The sequence below is a fragment of the Mustelus asterias genome, chromosome 20 (genome assembly GCF_964213995.1).
Source record: "Mustelus asterias chromosome 20, sMusAst1.hap1.1, whole genome shotgun sequence".
Classification (NCBI taxonomy): Eukaryota; Metazoa; Chordata; class Chondrichthyes; order Carcharhiniformes; family Triakidae; genus Mustelus; species Mustelus asterias.
Window position 1 is genome coordinate 42,173,632 of NC_135820.1, and position 19,549 is coordinate 42,193,180.

Below are 19,549 nucleotides of genomic sequence, written 5' to 3' on the forward strand. Positions count from 1 at the left end.
TGTTCACTTAAATCTTTTCTGCACCTTCTGTAATGCCTTAACGTTCTTCCTCGAGTGTTGTGCCCAGAATTAGACACAATGGGCCTGATTTTGGACGCAAAATCACAGTAAAGTTGGCCTTTGGGCCTATACCGCGATCTGCACCCAATTCCCAGCAAATCGCGGCTTTACCAACACTCGATTTGGGCACGGGGTCGGCCCGCGCCCGAATCGGGCGGCCCGACGATTTAAATGCATTTGCCTGCATTTAAATCGACTTAATGAACCGCGCGTCCAACTCTACCGCCAAATCCCACTTTACCGTCCTCTGGCCCGATCTGCATCCGTGTTGTTACCGACCTGCAAAATAAAAGTCTGAAGTCGCTGCTGTAGCCTCTGAAGAGCGGGGTCAGAGACTGCAATGGCTCTCTGACCCAGGTCATCCTCTGGTCAGGGCAGGAGGGGGGTGGGAGGAGGAGAGTTGGTGTGACGTCTCATCCCCTGGGGGGGGGCGGGGGTGCGACGTCTCATCCTCTCGGGGGGGGGGGGGGGGGGGGGGGGGAGGTGGGAGGGGAGGGGGTGTGACCGATCATCTCCGGGGGGTGGGGGAGGAGATGGTGTGTGACGTATCATCCTCTGGTCGGGGGGGTTCCGCTGCCTGTCTGCGGCCGATCCCTCCTGGCACCATCACTGGTACACTACCAGCCACAGATTACCCTGCAGGTGCGAGAGAGTGGGAGAGATGGCTGTGGCTGGTAGTGTACCAGTGATGGTGCCAGGAGGGATCGGCCGCAGACAGGCAGCGGAAACCCCCCCCCACGACCAGAGGATGATACGTCACACCCCCTTTCCTACCCCCCCTCCCCCCGGGACATTCGGCCAGCGCCCCCCCCCCTCCCCCCCGCCGGGATGAGACATCACACACCCCACCCCCAAGGGGATGATCAGTCACACCCCCCCCCGCCCCCGGCGATGAATCGGTCACAACCCCTCCAAACCCCCCCCCTCTCGCTGACCAGAGGATAACTGTCAGAGAGCCGCTCTCTCCGCTTTCTGCTATTTTTTTGCGCCCGGTCGCGCTGTCATTTTTTTTCGAACTGCGCATGCGCAGTTCAGAGCTCCGATCATTCCGCCAGCGCTAAGCTCCGCCCACAGCGCGGATCGGGCCAGAGCCGGCAAAACGCGTATGGGCGCGCTGCAAAGAGGATTCCAGGCGCGGATCTATTTGACGCCCGGATTCGGCACTTAGACTCAAAATGGTAAAATTCCCCCCAATGGGTGGGATTTTCTGGCTGTGTTCGCCCCGAAACCCGAAAAATCCCCCCCACCCCCCGATCAACTGTTCTTCCATTGACCACCCCTGGCCCACTACGATTCTCGTGGCAGGCGGAAAATCCGCCCCAATACCCCAGTTAAAGCTGACGTAATGTTTTATAAAGGTTCACTATAACTTGCTTGCTTTTTGTATTCTATGGGCCCGATTTTACCATTTTCATTCTAAGTGCTGAATCTGGGCGTAATGCAGATCCGACTTAGAAACCTGCTTTCAGGCGCCCCCATACACACTCAGCCTTCGCCAGCCCCATTCGCGCTGTGGGCGGGGCTTAGCGTGGCCGAAAGGATCGGAGCTCTGAACTGCGCATGCGCAGTTGGGAAAAAAAAATTTGAAAAAGCCGCGCCCATGTCACATTGGGAGCGGGTATTATTTGCAAATATACCCTCTGGTCCCTCTGCTCCTGCGCCCGCTTTAGAATTGTATCCTTTATTTTAAAGCGGGAGCGATGGCCCCCACACACATCACTGTCCCCCCTTATCAACCTCCCCGCTACCCACACACATCACCGTCCCCCTTATCCACCCCCCCCACTACCCACACACATTGCTGTCCCCCTTATCAACCCCCCACTACCCAGCCCGATCGCCACCCCTGCCCTCCTCCCCCTATCCCCCACCGATCGCCCGCAGAGTGGCAGCAGAACCCCCAGCCCCCCTGAGCCCCCACAAGAGATATATCTGCCCCCCACCAGAGATCCGTCTGCCCTCTTCTCCCCCCCCCTCCCAAACCAGGTATCCATCTGCGCCCCGCCACCTGAGATGCATCTTATCCATCTCCCTCCTTCCCCGCTCCCCTTCCAACAGCGATCTGACCTCAGTCGTTTCCACCCACCCCCCCCTTCAGAGAATGGTCTGGCCTCACTTACCTCCCCCCCCGACAACGATCTGGCCTCACTCATTCCCCTCCCCCCCCTCCCCCTCAGAGAATGGTTCTGGCCTCACTCACCCCCCCTCCCCCCGCCAGACAGCGATCTGGCCTCACTCATCCTCCCCAGAGAATGGTCTGGCCTCACTCACTCACCCTGCCCCCCCAACTCCCCACCCGAGGAAATTTGACATGCCTCCTCCTCCCTCCCCACTAGACAACAATCAGCCCTCCCCCCTCACCAGAGATATACCTGACCCTCCTTCTCCTCCCCCACACCCCCCTCCACATCAAACAACGATCTGGCCTCACTCCCCTCCCACCCCCCCCAACCCAGAGAATGATCTGACCCGCCTCCCCCTCCCTCCCCCACCACTGATCTGAGTCAGAGAGCCGTTGGAAGCTCTGAACCCGCTCTTCAGCAGCTGGAGTGCCCGATTCAATCTTTTCTTTAGCAGGTCCATTACGGCGCGGTTCCGGATTGGCAAACGTGGTGGTAAAGGGGGAAATGCTGATAAAGTTGGGCGGGCTGTTCATTAATTCAATTGAAATGCATGCAAATGCATTTAAATCGCCGTTGCACCCCGATTGGGCATGAATCGGATCGCCGCCATTCCCGGGTTTCGGTAAAGTGGCCATCTGCGCGGACGCGGGCGCGGATCGTGTTAATGGCCTCAAACCCGACCTTACCACGTTGACACAATGGTAAAATCGGGCCCTATGCCTCTATTTCTAAAGCCGAGGATCCTTGTGCTTTATTAACCACTTTCCCAACCGCACCCTACCACCTTCAATTATTTTGCAAATATACCCTCTGGTCCCTCTGCTCCTGCGCCCGCTTTAGAATTGTATCCTTTATTTTAAATTGTCTCTTCTCATTCTTCCAAAATATTTTATTTCACAATTCTTTGCGTTAAATTTCACCTGTCACATGTCTACTCATTCCAGCAGTCTGTCAATGTCTTCTTGGAGTCTATCACTAGTATGCTCACAAGTCACAATACTTCCAAGTTCTCTGTCATCTGCAAATCTGACACTGTGCCCTGCAAACGCAGGTCTACATTATTAATATCGATCAAGAAAAGCAGTGGCACTAATACTGGTCCCTGGGGAACCCCACCACCTGCACTCTGAAAAACAACCATTCGCCACTTGTTTCCTGTCACTCAGGCAACTTTGTACCATCACCGTCCCTTTTATTCTATGGACTTCAACTTTACTGACAAGCCTCTTATGTGGCACTTTAAAACAGCAAGTGCTGGAAATACTCCGCAGGTTTGGTAGTTCTGAAGAAGGGTCATATTTGACTCGTGCTTTGTTTCTATTGCCTTTAACAAATACGTGCTAGCTTTCTTGAAGTAATCAGCGTTTTTCCAAGTGACAATTTTATCCCAGATTATTGTTTCTGAAAGCTTTCCCACCATCAAGGTTAAACTGACTGGTGCTTATCATTGCATCATTGTGCATAAAGGGTGTAACATCTGTCATTCTCCAATCCTCTCACATCACCCCTCTATCTAATCAGTATTTGATAGATTGTGACCAGTGCTTCTACAATTTCCACCCTTATTTCCCCAAATATGTTTCGCTATATCTCATCCTGCGCTGGTACTATATCAACTTTAATACAACCAGCCATCGGCTTTCTAATACTATTCTTATCAATTATTAACCCATCGAATGTTTCAACATTCCTTTCGCATAACTTCTATCTTCACATGGTAAAGACAAATGCAAAGTACAATTTATTATCTTAGTCATGCCCCCTGCTTCCTTGCATCAATCCTTTTTATGGTCCCCTAATCAGCCCCACTCTTCCTTTTAGTAACCTGTTGCTATTCACACGCTTATCGAAGACATTATTTTAATTGCCAGGCTCTTTTCATACTCTCTCTTTATCTTATTTCTTCTTTCACTTCCCCTCAGTACTTTCGATTTTCAGACTAATTCTCACTTGTATTATCAACTTGACATCTGTCATATGAACCCCTTTTTCTTCTTCATCGTACTCTCCATCTCGTTCATCATCCAGGGAGCTCCGCTTTGCTTGTCCTCCCATAACCCCTCATCAAAATGGACCTCAACTCTACCTGAATCATCTCCTCCATAAAGGCAAACCATTTTCCCGCTACAGTTTTGCCGACCAATCTTTGATTCAAATTTACATTCTATACAACCTTGCATCAATGTTGAGATTACTAACAGACCCTGGTACTTTTACACTGATTCTTCTAGGTGTGGATGCTCACTGGCGACAAACTAGAAACAGCAACTTGTACAGCAAAAAATGCACATTTAGTAACCAGGAACCAAGACATTCACATCTTCCGAACCGTAAGTGTTTCCAGCATGATGTTTTTGTCATTGCTGCCACTAGACGCCTAAGTATCTGATGGCACTGAGCTCTATGATATTTAAGACCATAAGTACCTGTTGAAATGGTTGTACCAATAGCAGTCTTTCTTTCAACAAATGCAACTGCAGGTCTTGGAGGGGAAGAGGAGGATTTTAACCTCCTCGATCCTGGGGGTGCTAACTTTTGCTACATATAGCTCCATAGATAATGATGGGTGCTAGTGACTCCTTGCCCAACTGGTCATATATTATTCATACACTGAATGGTGTCTTGACAGTTTGACTATCAAAATACTGTTGTCTTCCTGATCTAGCAGGGCTTAATGGATAGCAATCAGCAGCTGATTTTGTTATTGCTAGGGTGACACGGCAGCACAGTGGTTAGCACTGCTGCCTCACAGCGCCAGGGACCTGGGTTTGATTCCAGCCTTGGGTAACTGTGCGGAATTTGCACATTCTCCCCATGTCTGTGTGGGTTTCCTCTGGGTGCTCTGGTTTCCTCGCACAGTCCAAAGATGTGAAGGTTAGGTGGATTGGCCATGAAAAATTGCCCATTAGCGTTAGGGAGATAAGCAGGGTAAATACATGGGGTTACGGGGATAGGGCCTGGGTGCGATTGATGTTGGAGCAGGCTCAGTGGGCAGAATGGCCTCCTCCTGCACTGTAGGGATTCTGTGATATTCCTATAACCTTACCTTCCTCTATCAGCTGAAGAGCTGTGAAGCCAACCATTGTCCCTCACCACTGCCACGCCTGACACATTAAAGTCAGTTTGATTCTGTAGCACTCAAAATCTGCGGGTTCAAACCCCACTCCAGAGCATAATCTCAGCAGGTCTAGAGTTAGTACTGAGAGTGCGCTACATCCAACAGGGACCTCCAATTAGCTGAGTTGTCTGTAGGCTCAGTTACGATTAAGGCAACATGGTGAGCTGTTGAGCCACCAACGAAGAGCTCGCTGTTCAAATAGAATGGGAACTTTTAAAAATACAACCATTATGTGGGCGCAGCAAGGCAAAAGAAAATCTTGAGGCTAATCACAAGCCTTGGGCGGCATCTTCCCAAACTTACACAGAGTGTTGTCTCAGTGAGAAAAGCAGTGTGAGGGCCGCAGGCTGCACAGCTGTCTTTTCTTGCCGTATTGAACAACACTCTGTGCATTTTTTAAGGGAAAGCAGGATTCAGACCCAGCCGGAGGGACAGATCGTAAAGATGCTGACAAGGTCAGGAATCCTGAGACCCAATCTCCGACTTCAAAACTCCCGTTCCCCAAAACCCCCTCACAGACATCGGGGCACACACACACACACCCCCCCCCCCCTCCACAGACATCGGGGCACAACCCCCCACCCCTGCAGACATCGGGGCTCCCCCCTCCCCCCCCCCCCCCCCCTCGCAGACATCGGGGCACCCCCCCCCCTCACAGACATCGGGGCACCCCTCCCCCCCCTCACAGACATCGGGCCCCCCCCCCCCCCCCCCCCCCCCGCAGACATTGGAGTGCCCTCCCCCCTCCACAGACATCAGGGCACACCACCCCCCTCGCGGACATCGGGGCACACCACCTGTCACAGATATCGGGGCAACACCCCCTCGTCACAGACATCGGAGCTCTCGCAGGCATCAGGGCTCTCCCCTTACTCCTTGCAGACATTGGGGCACTCCCTCCCCCCCCCCCCACCCACCACAAACATATGGGGAACACCCCCCCCCCCCCCCCCCCCCCAAATAGGGCTGTCCAGAGGGCCTGCCCTGGCACTGCCAGATTAGCAGTGCCAGGGACCATGTGACCATGTCCCTCACCACCTGGGGACTATACTCACCTCTGTTCCCCCGGCATGGTTATCGTTACTGGTTTTCGCTTTTGAAAAGCTGTAGTGATTCGCGTTGGTGTGACGTCACGCCGACTGGGTGTGAGGATAAGAGTCATGATGTGGAGATGCCGGCGTTGGACTGGGGTGAACACAGTAAGAAGTCTCACAACACCAGGTTAAAGTCCAACAGGTTTATTTGGTAGCAAATACCATAAGCTTTCGGAGCGCTGCTCCTTCGTCAGATGGAGTGGAAATCTGCTCTCAAACAGTGCACAGACACAGAAATCAAGTTACAGAATACTAATTAGAATGCGAATCCTACAGCCAGCCAGGTCTTAAAGGTACAGACAATCCCACATTGTCTGTACCTTTAAGACCTGGCTGGCTGTAGGATTCGCATTCTAATCAGTATTCTGTAACTTGATTCTGTCTGTTTGCACTGTTTGAGAGCAGATTTCCACTCCATCTGACGAAGGAGCAGCGCTCCGAAAGCTTATGGTATTTGCTACCAAATAAACCTGGTGGACTTTAACCTGGTGTTGTGAGACTTCTTACTGTGTGAGGATAAGGTGCAGGCGGACGTTACCCTACCGTGGCCGGTAAGTGATGTTAATTTATTAAAATGTATGGAGATCAGGTTCAGCCCTTTCTAGGCATGAACCTGATCATGTCATCGGCGGGGAAATCTCAAACTGAGATCTTGCTGCCGCAAATCCTCTGTTTGGCAACTTGCGAGCCGTAACGGGATTTGCGGCTGCGATCGACAAGTTCTAGCTCTTTAAATAGTAAACTGACACCTTTGTTTGCAGTTGCTACAAATATCGCAGTGAAGAAACTGGACAAAGGCATTTGAAAGAAATGTTATTCTTTCTGTTTTTTCTTTGCTGCTGCCTCCCAATAATTGATTATAGTTTCTCTGTTACTTGAGCTGAGATGTAACTTGATGTGAAGCAGAAAGCAGTGTCTCAATCATCAAAGGAAAAGAACACTGTGACTCATGTGGAACATGTTTGGTCAGTTATGTGCTAAGTAGTTGGCTTGACTTTTGGTTGGCTCTGTTGACCTAATACATATTACATAATAAATGTAACCAAAGGACTCGAGTGTTTTATGTCTATGGTTTCCGTTGTTGCCAATTCCTCTTGTGAAGGTATTAATCGCTGCCAGGATACTGTTCTCTGGGTCCTGGCTGCCTTTCATTAGCATCCTCAAATTTCCTCTTTCACAGGTATGAATATTTCAGACTCTCACCTGTACTGCTGCTGATATGTTTATTTTTAGATAACTAATCGAGGAGAAGCACACTTGGAGCTTAACGCTTTCAGAAGGAAACACGATTGTGCATTGGTCATTTCTGGTGACTCACTCGAGGTGAGCATTTATCTCAGTGCTTTACATTTCTGTTTATTTTCTTCTAACAATTCAGATTACGGCCCCGTTTTATTTCTGATGGGTCAATCCCTTTTGCCCTATTCCCTCCTTTTTAGACCCTTCTCTCTGGAAGGCAATAACTCTTGCTGGCAATATCAATTTACAGGTGCCGATATTCCTTCTGTAGCTTGAAACGAGGGGTGGGATTTTCCGGCCACCCGTCTCGAAAGCAGAAAATCCCACCCAAGGTCAACAGACCTTTGCACGGTCCGTGTCCCGCCGGCTACAATTCCCGTGACGAGCGGGACGGGAAGACTCAGCCCAAGGTATTGGGTGCAATCTCGCCTGCCATTCACGCCACGCTCCCACTGCAACGAGGTCAGGTAATTTGGGGCGGCCAGTCAAATCTCCGTTTACTGCGACGGGATGGGAAAATCCCGCCGGCGTGAACGGTGGTAAGATTCTGGCCATTGTTTCTAATGTTTGAATCTAGACATTGGAAGACACCATGGAAAAGCCTAGCCCTATTCCCTCCAATGGTCACAAGTTGAAGCTGCTTTTTCCATCGGCCATGCTTGATTCCATCAATGAAGTCCCGATTACTTGGTAAATGCCTGGCATTGAGCCAATTAACCACCCACATAAATCCAGAGTTGGGTAAGGAACTGAACAAACTGTGTCAAATTTTCAATTCAAGGGCCCGGCAAGAAGATTGTTTTTCAAATTTTTAACCCGTTTCGGTATTATTATGTTTCCCTCACCCCCATGGCAGAGGTGGATAGACTGGTGTCAGGAGAGTACAATAGCCATTTTACTTGCTGCAACCTCTATTGTTTACTTTTGTTTTATTCCCAATGTGTCACAGTGCCCAACAGCAACACCATGGCACCATTTTTACACACATGCGCAGAATGTGGCATTCGCAGATCCCGCTAAGCCAAGCTATCCCCCACAGTTTGTGGAGCTTGGGTGTTATTTGAAGCAAGTGGAGGGAGAACTATTTCAGTTGATCTTTCATCAGAATGTGTGAAAAATGGGGGAGGCAGTGGCTTAGCAGCAATGTCACTGGACCAGTAATCCAGAGGCCTAAGCTATTGCTCGGGTGACACAGGTTCAAATCTCACCATGGCAGCTGCTGGAATAGTAATAATACCATTCAAATAATAAAATAAAATACCTGGAATTGAAAGCATTTTTTCAGTAATGGCGACCATGAAACTATGAGGAACTGTCATATAACCCATCTGGTTAACTAATTCCCCTTCAGGGAAGGAAACCTGCCATCCTTAATTGGTCAGGTTGATTCCAAACCCACAGCAATGTGGTTGAAATGAAATAGCCACCCACACCCCTGAAGGATTTAATTTTTTAAAGCGGGTATATCAGCATGAAATAAGGCGGGAACTGTGGTATGGAATGTGGCTGGCTGCACAAGCCCTGAAGGTCTTTGACATAAAATAGTGTCGTATATTGGTACTGTTGTAAATGGCATGATATAATAGAAGTTTCATAGAATCCCTACAGTACAGAAGGAGGCCATTCGGCCCATCGAGCCTGCACTGACAACAATCCCACCCAGGTCCTATTCCCGTAACCCCATGTATTTACCCTGCTAATACCCCTGACACTAAGGGCAATTTAGCATGGCCGATCAACTTAACCCACACATCTTTGGACTTTGGGAAGAAACCGGAACACCCGGAGGAAACCCATGCAGACACGGGGAGAACTCCACACAGACAGCCACCCTAGGTCAGAATTGAACCCGAGTCTCTGACGCTGTGAGGCAGCAGTGTTAACCACTGTGCCACTGTGCCGCCCCCACTGTGTCTCCATGCCGCCCCATGATTGTGTGATTGTACTTCTAACAAAGTCCTGTTGGTTTTGCTTGGTGAAATGTTGTGTGTGAAGCACTGATTGATCACCTTTTAATCACAGCATGCGATCTAAATCACAATGAATGTGTTACTATTGGGAGCCCCCCTCTCCATGTTTTCATTCTGTAGGTGTGTCTGAAGTTCTACGAGTATGAGTTCATGGAGCTGGCCTGTCAGTGCCCTGCTGTAGTCTGCTGTCGATGTGCTCCAACACAGAAAGCTCAAATCATACGCCTACTGCAGCAGAGGACTCGCAAATTAACATGTGCAGTAGGTGAGAAACCACAAACCTCCTTGTTGTTTTCCACCATGGGTGAAATGTTTAGACAATGAACATCAAACCACTGTTGTCCTGTGTTTGTTCTCTATCATTTGTTTTCTTTTGCTTTCTTTCTTATGCTCTCCCCTCATTCCTGCTACATTCTGTGTTTTATAGTTTGTGACTAGTTATATGGCCTACTGTTCGAGGATTAAACTAATTCTGTAACTCAGCAGTTGGCTAATTATACCACCCTATGTCTTGGATTAGTTTTGTTCAGTTGTATAAATCATTTGCAGCAAAATCTTATAGTACCAACATAAATTAGACTGTTTGGTAAACCAAAAATTTAGTATTATTAAAATTATTGTTTTAAAAAAAAGAGCTAGGACTGGATAAAACATTTAGCCACAACTAGAGTACTGTGTACAATCCTGGTCACTGAATTATAGGAAGGGTCTGAGTGCAATAGAGTGGCCGAAGAGGGGTTTTAGGGAGATGTTGATTTGATTTGATTTATTATTGTCACGTGTATTAGTATACAGTGAAAGTATTGTTTCTTGCATGCTATACAGACAAAGCATACTGCTCATAGAGAGGGAAAGGAAACAGTGCAGAACGTAGTGTTACAGTCATAGCTAGGGTGTAGAGAAAAATCAACTTAATGTGAGGTAGGTCCATTCAAAAATCTGATGGCAGCAGGGAAGAAGCTGTTCTTGAGTCAGTTGCTATGTGACTTCAGACTTTTGTATCTTTTTCCAGACGGAAGAAGGTGGAAGAGAGAATGTCCGGGGTGTGTGGGGTCCTTGATTATGCTGGCTGCTTTGCCGAGGCAGCGGGAAGTGTAGACAGTGTCAATGGATGGGAGGCTGGTTTGCGCGATGGATTGGACTACATTTTGCAGTTGTAATTGATGTTGTTGTAGTTGATGTTGCCAGAACTGGGGAATTTTACCCGTGAGGAAGGATTGGATCAGGTAGGGTTACTTTTTAAGGAACAGAGGGGGTTGTGGTGAGTTGAGTAAAATTCGAGGTTAAAAAGTACCTAATTCCTTTTACAGATATAGACCCATTACCAGGGGCAGAATTTGAAGTAATTGGTAGAAGGATTTGAAGGAGAAATGTTTTCACCCAGAGAGTAGTGGGAGGTCCAGAATTCACTGCCTGAAAACACAGTAGATGCAGAATCCTCAATCACATTTCAAAAATGCTTGGGAAATGCCCTTGAAGTGTAGTAACCTACAGGGTTATGCGCTAAGAACTGCAAAGTGGGATGACAGCTCTTTGTTAGCCGGTACAGGTGATAGACCATCTAGCTTCCTTCTCTGCCATAATTCTTTTTATGCTTATTTCCAATTATTGCTTGATCTAATAAATTTGGCACAAAATATTAAATTTCTCGCCTTACATCAAAGGCGTTTGCTGGAACCAAGGTTATGGGAAGCTGGAGTTCTTTGTATGTGGTCTGATTGCACCAAACCATTTCAAGGTCTTAATTTAATAGATTGGATCTAAGCTGGTTGACTCACTGATGAATGTGCACAGCAGAAAAAAAACAAACCTCAGAAACTCTCAGCTTCACAGTGCCTGACTCCTCTGTGCATGTAAATGGATGGAGAATCGACACAAAATTTTACGGACTGCTGCTCTCTTTACCAGGGACTTCTGACCAGTGTATACAGTATACTGGGAGATCAGTCACTGCCCCCATCCCCACCCCGCCACCCCAAACATCGCCCTCACCCACCTCCTCCCCAATCGTGGCCCCGGCCGATTGCTCCTCACCCGCTCCTGATCACTGCCCGGCTGGTCAACCGCCCCCCCTCCCCTTCCCAACCCCTTACGGAGCTCCCCATTAGACCCCATTCCGCATCAGGACTGCCTCTCTGGCTCCACCCCAGGTTGGCGGTGCCAGGGTGCCAGGCTGGCCCTGCCCCCGATCACCTGGGGCTTCAATGGCCTCCGATCCCATCAGCAAGGCCATCACACCTGGTCTCCGTAGGTGGGGACTATCTGTGATCTTCATCAGTGAGGACCTCAGCAGGCGAAGGGACGGAGGGAAGCGAGCCTGGACGATTGCATCCCGTGTTCGTTAGTGACAGACGGCATGTCATTAATATTTAAATCAACCTCGCGCCCTTCCCGAGCACGAGGCTGATTTCGCCAGCAGAACAGGACCAGAAGACTGCGATAAAGGACTGTCCTACATTACGGGCTTGCCACACCGATCGACCGGTGTACACACTGATGAGATCCCTTTGATATTGTGGTGCTCAGAACTCAGCAGAATACAGCAACAGAGCTCTGCCCAGTGCTTTATGAAGGTTTTACATAACTCCCTTTATTTTATCCTCCATGTAGAAAGCCAAGGATTCTTTATACTGTAGCAGCCGTCTTGTCTTATAACCTTTCAGAAGTCTGTTACTAGCCTTCTCTTTGCTTACGACATTTCTGACCTTTATAGCATTTGCAAACTTAGGTATTCTGTTCTTTACACCCACGTTCAGGCAGAGGAGGAAGAGGGTCATAATACATCTAAAAAAGAGCGGTCATTCTAAGAGCAGTCATCCTAATAGCAATCCTTGGGAAAAGCAATTGTATACTTCCCAGTAGTCTGGAAAACAATCTTTCAGAGGATTGGAAGATTGGGACTCATGGCTCCAAATTTCCACCCTTGTTTCCCTCAGTAACCCAGGGCTGGATTTGATGAGTGTACATGTTGCTCTCCAACATACGCACATGCACACTCTCTCTCTCTCTCTCACTTAAATTCTCTCAGTCTCTCTCTCTCTCGCGCTCTCTCCCGCTCAGGTGTGTGCCAACAACCATGCCTCACTAGTAATATGGATAGGAACACCCACCCTCGTGAACAGCTGGCAGCTTTAGCATTCCCTTCAGAGCAGGCCCAAGAGAGAGAGCACTGGATCCCAGACTCTTTATTCCTGGTACCATGCACAAATGAGTATAGAAATGGGAGGATAAAGCAGATTTTTGGTCAGGGAGGGTTCAGACTCCCTCGGGACGGTTGTGGGGGGGTGGGGAGGCTGCAGAGGAGGGGTTTTGGAGACCAGCTGGATAGGCACAAAGCGGGGTCGTGGGGTATCATTTTGGAGGTATCCCCAGTGCACCTCAGATGGTTAAAAAGTGCACTTTCCATCTTGACTACCTGTTCATGCCAACCTCATCATAGCACAGGCAACAAAATGTTCAGGTCAGTAGCCCGTTAATGATGATTTTTGTTTAAAATGAAGTGGATTTTGGCTCCCAATGCCGAGGTCAAGAGTATCACTGAACAGCTGCAGAGCACCCCGAGGGTGAGGGGGCAGTGGTGGTGGTAAATAGTGAGTAGCCGTGATCCACATGGGTACGAGTGACAAAGGTGGAAAAAGGCTCGTGTTCCTGCAGTTTAATTTAAGAAGGTAGGAAATTAATAAGTGGGACCTCAATGTGGTTATCTCTGTATTTATTCCTGGTACCATGTACAAATGAGTATAGAAATAGGAGGATATAGCAGATCAATGCTTGGCTGGAAAGGTGGTGTCAAAGGAGGGGGCTTTGGATTCCTGGCACATTTGGACCAGCCCAGGGGAAAATGGGACCTGTACAGGCCAAACGAGTTGTACCGGAGCAGAACCGAGATCAATTTACCTGTGGGGCAATTTGTTAGTGCTACTGGGGAGGGTTTAAACTAACTTGGCAAGGATGCGGAAACCAGAAGAATATATTAGAGAGGAAAACTAAGATGAACTGATTACTGGGAGAGCCAGTTGATATTAGAATAGAAAATGGTAAGCTATTAGGTGGATTCAAAGAAGAGGGAAAATTAGTATTTATGTAACTGCATGGAGCATAGTAAATAAAATTGGTGATTGATAGGACCTCCTGCTGAAATCCCCCTCCCCACTTATCCCCATTCCCCTCCTCCGCCCTCTTGAGTTGCTTTTGCTTAGTCGCACTGACATGCTGTGGCCCAAGGAGATTGTTAAGTACAGCTCCTGTGTCCGAGAGCAAGTGATCTGACCAGAACCAAGGCCTTCTCCATGTGAAGCACCAGTTGCTGCAGACTATTTATTTATTAGTGTCATAAGTAGGCTCACATTAACACTGCAATGAAGTTACTGTCAAAATCCCCCAGTCACCACAATCCGGCGCCTGTTCGGGTACACTGGGGGAGAATTTAGCATGGCCAATGCACCTAACCAGCACGTCTTTCAGACTGCACCAACTTTAAACTGCAGTAGAAAGCTCGTCACTCCTACAAACTCAAACGAAACCAGTAGAATTCACTCAGCAACTAATGAAAAAGTAGTTGATGATTCCTTTAAGAAACACTGGTGGGAAGTCCTTGCTGCTGGATGTATGTTTTAATCATGTGTGTGTTTAAGCGAGGACTTCAGCTGGTTTATTAAAGTTGAAAATGGCACAGCTAGTCAAATCAGCACGACAGTCTGACTGGTGTCATGATCTGCCTTCTCTGCATACTTCTGGTGCCCACTCCTAACACCCACGCCAACGCACTCACCAAACATTGTGCGCACACCTCTGGTGCAGCCTACAATAGACAAAGTGCTGACGCAATTGTGCATTCAAAATAACAACCGTGGTGCAGGAAATACGGGGGACTGAAAAGCTGGATTTTGCAGCCAACGGGTTTATTGTGAGACAAATGTGTAATTCCTTTCATTCATGGGACTATTTTTAGAGTAAAAATAATTGAGTGTCAACCTCTTAGTGGCACGGTGCCGCAGTGGTTAGCACTGCTGCCTCACAGCACCAGGGATCCGGGTTCGATTCCCGGCTTGGGTCACTGTCTGTGCGGAGTCTGCACGTTCTCCCCGTGTCTGCGTGGGTTTCCTCCGAGTGATTCGGTTTCCTCCCACAGTCCGAAAGACGTGCTGGTTAGGTGCATTGGCCGTGCTAAATTCTCCCTCAGTGTACCCGAACAGGCGCCGGAGTGTGGCGACTAGGGGATTTTCACTGTAACTTCATTGCAGTGTTAATGTAAGCTTACTTATGACACTAATACTTAAAACTTAAACTTAGTTTACCACCTGGAAGAGTGTCCTTGTAAACTCTGAACTCATTCCAGTCTCACTGTCAGTACACAGCGCCACCTTCTGACTATAAGAAAACAGTGCATGGATCCAACAGTAAACATAGAACCAACAATTTAAAAAGACTGTGCTTTTTACTTTGATTCTTTATGACTATTTTTTTCCCCTTGTTTCCTGGAGTTGCATTTGGTTACAATGCCTCAGTGGCTGGCAGGAATAGGGATGTTTTACTGCGATTGTACAGAATGTTGCTGAGGCCACATATGGAGTATTGTGTGGAGTTTTGGTTTCCTTATCTGAGGAAGGTTGTCCTTGCTATAGAGGGAGTACAGCGAAGGTTTACCAGGCTGATTCCTGGGATGGCAGGTCTGTCAGATGAGGAGAGACTTAAGTCGGTTAGGATTATATTCATTGGAGGTCAGAAGAGTGAGAGGGGATCTCATAGAAACTTAGAAAATTCTAGCAGGATTAGACAGGGTAGATTCAGAAAGAATGTTCCCGATGGTTGGAGAGTCCAGAACTAGGGGTCACAGTTTGAGGATAATGAAGTGAGGGGAAATTTCTTCACCCAGAGAGTGGTGAATGTGTGGAATTCACTACCATAGAAAGGACTTGAGGACAAAATGTGTGATTTCAAGAAGAAATTAGATATAGCTCTCGGGGCTAAAGGGATATTTGGGGGGGGGGGGGAGGGGAGGGGTGGAAGAGAGGAATCAAGGTGTTGAATTTGATGATCAGCCATGATCAAATGAATGGTGGGACAGACTCAAAGGGTCAAGTGGCCTCCTCCTGCTCCTATTTTCTATGTATCTATGTATGCTTCTGGTCCCTCAGCAAATTAGTCAAGTGTGTACTGCTGGAACACAAGTGCCAGTAGGACATTGCTTTGGGTAGGCTGAGAAGAAACAGCGGACCACAGCTAAATCCAATCCTGTCTGCAGCAAGCTTCCACTCGGAAGTACTTCCCAGCCCTGGGTGGGCTGGGCTCACTGGCTGGAACATAATCAAGAATGGAAGCTGTAATTGATTTCCAACTCTGTCCCCACTGTTCAATTCGTTAACTTAGAACCATCAATGCTAATTACACATTACTCCCAATGTCTTCCCCGGCTGAGATCAGTTAACTCAGCATAAACCCAGAATCAAACCCGCGGGTTGTTGTGTACTGTGTGAAAAAAATCGTGAGTTAAGGACTCATAAGGACGAGAGGAGAGGAATGAAACGCATCACCAGATCTAAGCACTTCATTAACTGAAAGCTAGGTGACGCTGCTGCATGATACAATATGATTATTTAATAAGGAACTGGATGTGTTGGCATCACTGAATAAATAGGATTACTTATCCTCTGATTCCAGTAAAAAAAAACAATTTTCCCAAATGTGAACAGACCTATTGTAGAAGTGAGTGCATGTATATAAAGTATTTCTGTCGAACAATCTTGTGATTCTGTAAGCAGACATAGAATCCCTACAGTGCAGAAGGAGGCCCTACAGCCCAACGAGTCTGCACCAACCACAATCCCACCCAGGCCCTATCCCCAGAACCCCACATATTCACCCCACTAATCCCTCTAACCTATGCATCCCAGGACACTAAGGGACAATTTAGCATGGCCAATCAACCTAACCTGCACTTCTTTGGGGTGCGGGAGGAAACCAGAGAACCTGGAGGAAACCCACGCAGACATGGGGAGAATGTGCAAACTCCACACAGACAGTGACCCAAACCCAGTCCCTGGAGCTGTGAGGCAGCAGTGCTAACCACCGTGCCAATGTGCCACCCCTTTGTTTTACAAAGCCGCCACTTGTGGGTGTGCTATCCCGATTCTGCCCGCTAGTTCCCTCGCACAGATCACGGAAACCCCTGAGTCAGTTTAATTTTGTGGTGTTGCTTCACTTGCCATGGGTAGAGATACTCATAGAGTGTGAGAGATACTTTCAGGCAGCACACAATGTGCTGGCCCCTGCTATTGTGATTGCTGGCTTCCTGTACAACCATCTTGAGAGATCGTTCATGGTAAATTGCTAGCCTAAGTTTTCCATATATCTCGGATAATTTTCACAAATTCCCAAGCTTCCAGAGTGGAAAGTGCCTCTGGTTTGGTGTTTGCCCGTTGCTGGGTTGGCTGTTGTGTGCTGCAGCCTGATTCAGCTTAAAGCAACAGCCATTGTTATACACGAGGCAGGGTCTTTCTTTTCCAAACATATCTTCAGGCAGTGCTGAAGGGGCAGATGCAGGTTTTCCCCAAAGGAGCAAGCCAGGCACAAGGTACAGCTTCTCTGAATGAGGCTCCACAGGCAACCTGCTTAACAATAAATGGCAGGAGGTGTAATTGCCATCAGTAACATTGGGGGCGATTCTCCTAAAAGTGCTGAATTGGTGGGAAAACTGTTCTAGATCATGACTGTTTTCTCAGTTCAACTTCACACTCGAATTTCCCCAATCTGTGCAATGCAGAGGTCACAATCATGAATCTCATTAAAAACCCAGGGGAATGGAGTATTTGCGCTGGAGTCTGACAGTTCTGAAACTCTTCGCATGTGCAGTGGCCCCGATCTGTCAGTCTCCCCGTTTACTGGCTAGCTTGATCGCTGGCCAGCCCGGGACCCCCACAGTGCTGCTCCTCCAGCCCCCGGATGGCCTGATCGCGGCCCCCACAACAATTCAAGGGCCAGCCCTGATGCCCCCCGCACCCAGCAGTGACGATTCCCCCCCCCCCCCCCCCCCCCCCCGCCCAGGAGGCAGACCACCACCCCGCCCGCCACGATTGCTGGCCTCCCTCCAGCCCAGACCAATCGCCATGCAGAGTGGCAGCGGGACACCCCCCCCCCCCCCCCCCCCCCCCCCCCACCACCCCCACTCCCACCGTTTGCTCCTAGGCCCCACCCACTATCGGCCATCCCCTTGGCACTGCCTGATGCCCGGTGGGCAGTACCAAGGTGCCCCTGGGCATGGGCACTTTGCCCCTTAGGCAGTGCCAATGCACACAGGCTGGCAGTGCCAGGGTTACTATGCACAGGGGGCACTGCTCCCCACCGCCCGACCCCCTGGGGGGGCCCCGATTGCCCCCCCCTTCATTCCGGCGGGGTCTCCCGCTAGTTCCCCGAACGTGGGGTTCTACCTCAAACCCTGCCAGAATGAAGTACTCCTGGCGGGGTGGGCGATTCGATCGGGAACGGCAAGTTCCCAATGATGAAATGCTAAACTTATTTAAACTACATTAAAAAAAGATTCAAATGACTTGCCTGTCTTCCCGCCGGTTTCCAACGTGGTCTGGACTCCGACTGTTCTCCGGCTCTGGAAGATGCACATGCGTTCCCGGCGCATGTGCAAATCCCAGAAAAAAGCTGACGATGTGCATCTCCCAGCCCGACCCGCCAGAAAAGTTGCAGGTCGCGATGGGGGAATCGCCCCCATAGGGTGTACCTGATGGCAACAGAGGAAGAAGTTTAATTAAACTACTGGATTAGTGAAGCTGAAAGAGTCCACTAAAATCTTCCATTAATTCCTTTGACAAGGTACCACATGGTAGGTTGTTGCACAAGGTTAAATCTCACGGGATCCAGGGCGAGGTAGCTAGATGACAGAAACCAGAGGGTGGTTGTAGAGGGTTGTTTTTCAAACTGGAGGCCTGTGACCAGCGGTGTGCCTCAGGGATCAGTGCTGGGTCCATTGTTAGTTGCCATTTATATTAATGATTTGGATGAGAATATAGGAGGCATGGTTAATAAGTTTGCAGATGATACCAAGATTGGTGGCATAGTGGACAGTGAAGAAAGTTAGCTCCAATTGCAGTGGGATCTTGATCAATTGGGCCAGTGGGCTGATGAATGGCAGATGGAGTTTAATTTAGATAAATGTGAGGTGATGCATTTTGGTAGATTGAACCAGGGCATAACTTACTCAGTTAATGGTAGGGCATTGGGGAGAGTTCCAGAACAAAGAGATCTTGGGGTACAGGTTCATAGCTCCTTGAAAGTGGAGTCACAGGTGGACAGAGTGGTGAAGAAGACATTCAGCATGCTTGGTTTCATTGGTCAGAACGTTGAATACAGGAGTTGGGACATCTTGTTGAAGTTGTACAAGACATTGGGAAGGCCACACTTGGAATACTGTGTACAGTTCTGGTCACCCTATTATAGAAAGGATATTATTAAACTAGAAAGAGTGCAGAAGAGATTTCTGTTCCGGGACTTGATGGATTGAGCTCTAAGGAGAGGCTTGATAGACTGGGACTTTTTTCTCGGGAGCGTAGAAGCTGTGGGGTGAACTTATAGAGGCCTATAAAATAATGAGGGACACAGATCAGCTGGAAAGTCAATATCTTCTCCCAAAGGTAGGGGAGTCTAAAACTAGAGGGCATAGGTTTAAGGTGAGGGGGAGAAACATAAAAGTGTTCAGAGGGGCAATTTTTTCACACAGAGGGTGGTGAGTGTCTGGAACAAGCTGCCAGAGGGAGTAGTAGAGGCGGGTACAATTTTGTCTTTTAAAAAGTGTTTAGACGGTTGCATGGGTGAGATGGATATAGAGGGATATGGGCCAAATGTGGGCAATTGGGACTAGCTTAGGGGTTTAAAAAAAAGGGGCAGCATGGACAAGTTGGGCTGAAGGGCCTGTTTCCATGCTGTAAACCTATATGA

The 19,549-nt window shown here is 48.6% G+C and overlaps 1 protein-coding gene across 1 annotated transcript in view; it reads left to right on the forward strand.

Moving 5' to 3' along the window:
- atp9a (ATPase phospholipid transporting 9A) overlaps nucleotides 1–19,549 on the forward strand; it is a 185,461-nt gene that overhangs the window by 137,945 nt on the left and 27,967 nt on the right. The window contains exons 19-21 of the mRNA XM_078236446.1: nucleotides 4,415–4,513; nucleotides 7,629–7,718; nucleotides 9,725–9,869. Coding sequence (XP_078092572.1) covers nucleotides 4,415–4,513; nucleotides 7,629–7,718; nucleotides 9,725–9,869 — 334 coding nt within the window. The remainder of the gene's footprint in view (nucleotides 1–4,414; nucleotides 4,514–7,628; nucleotides 7,719–9,724; nucleotides 9,870–19,549) is intronic.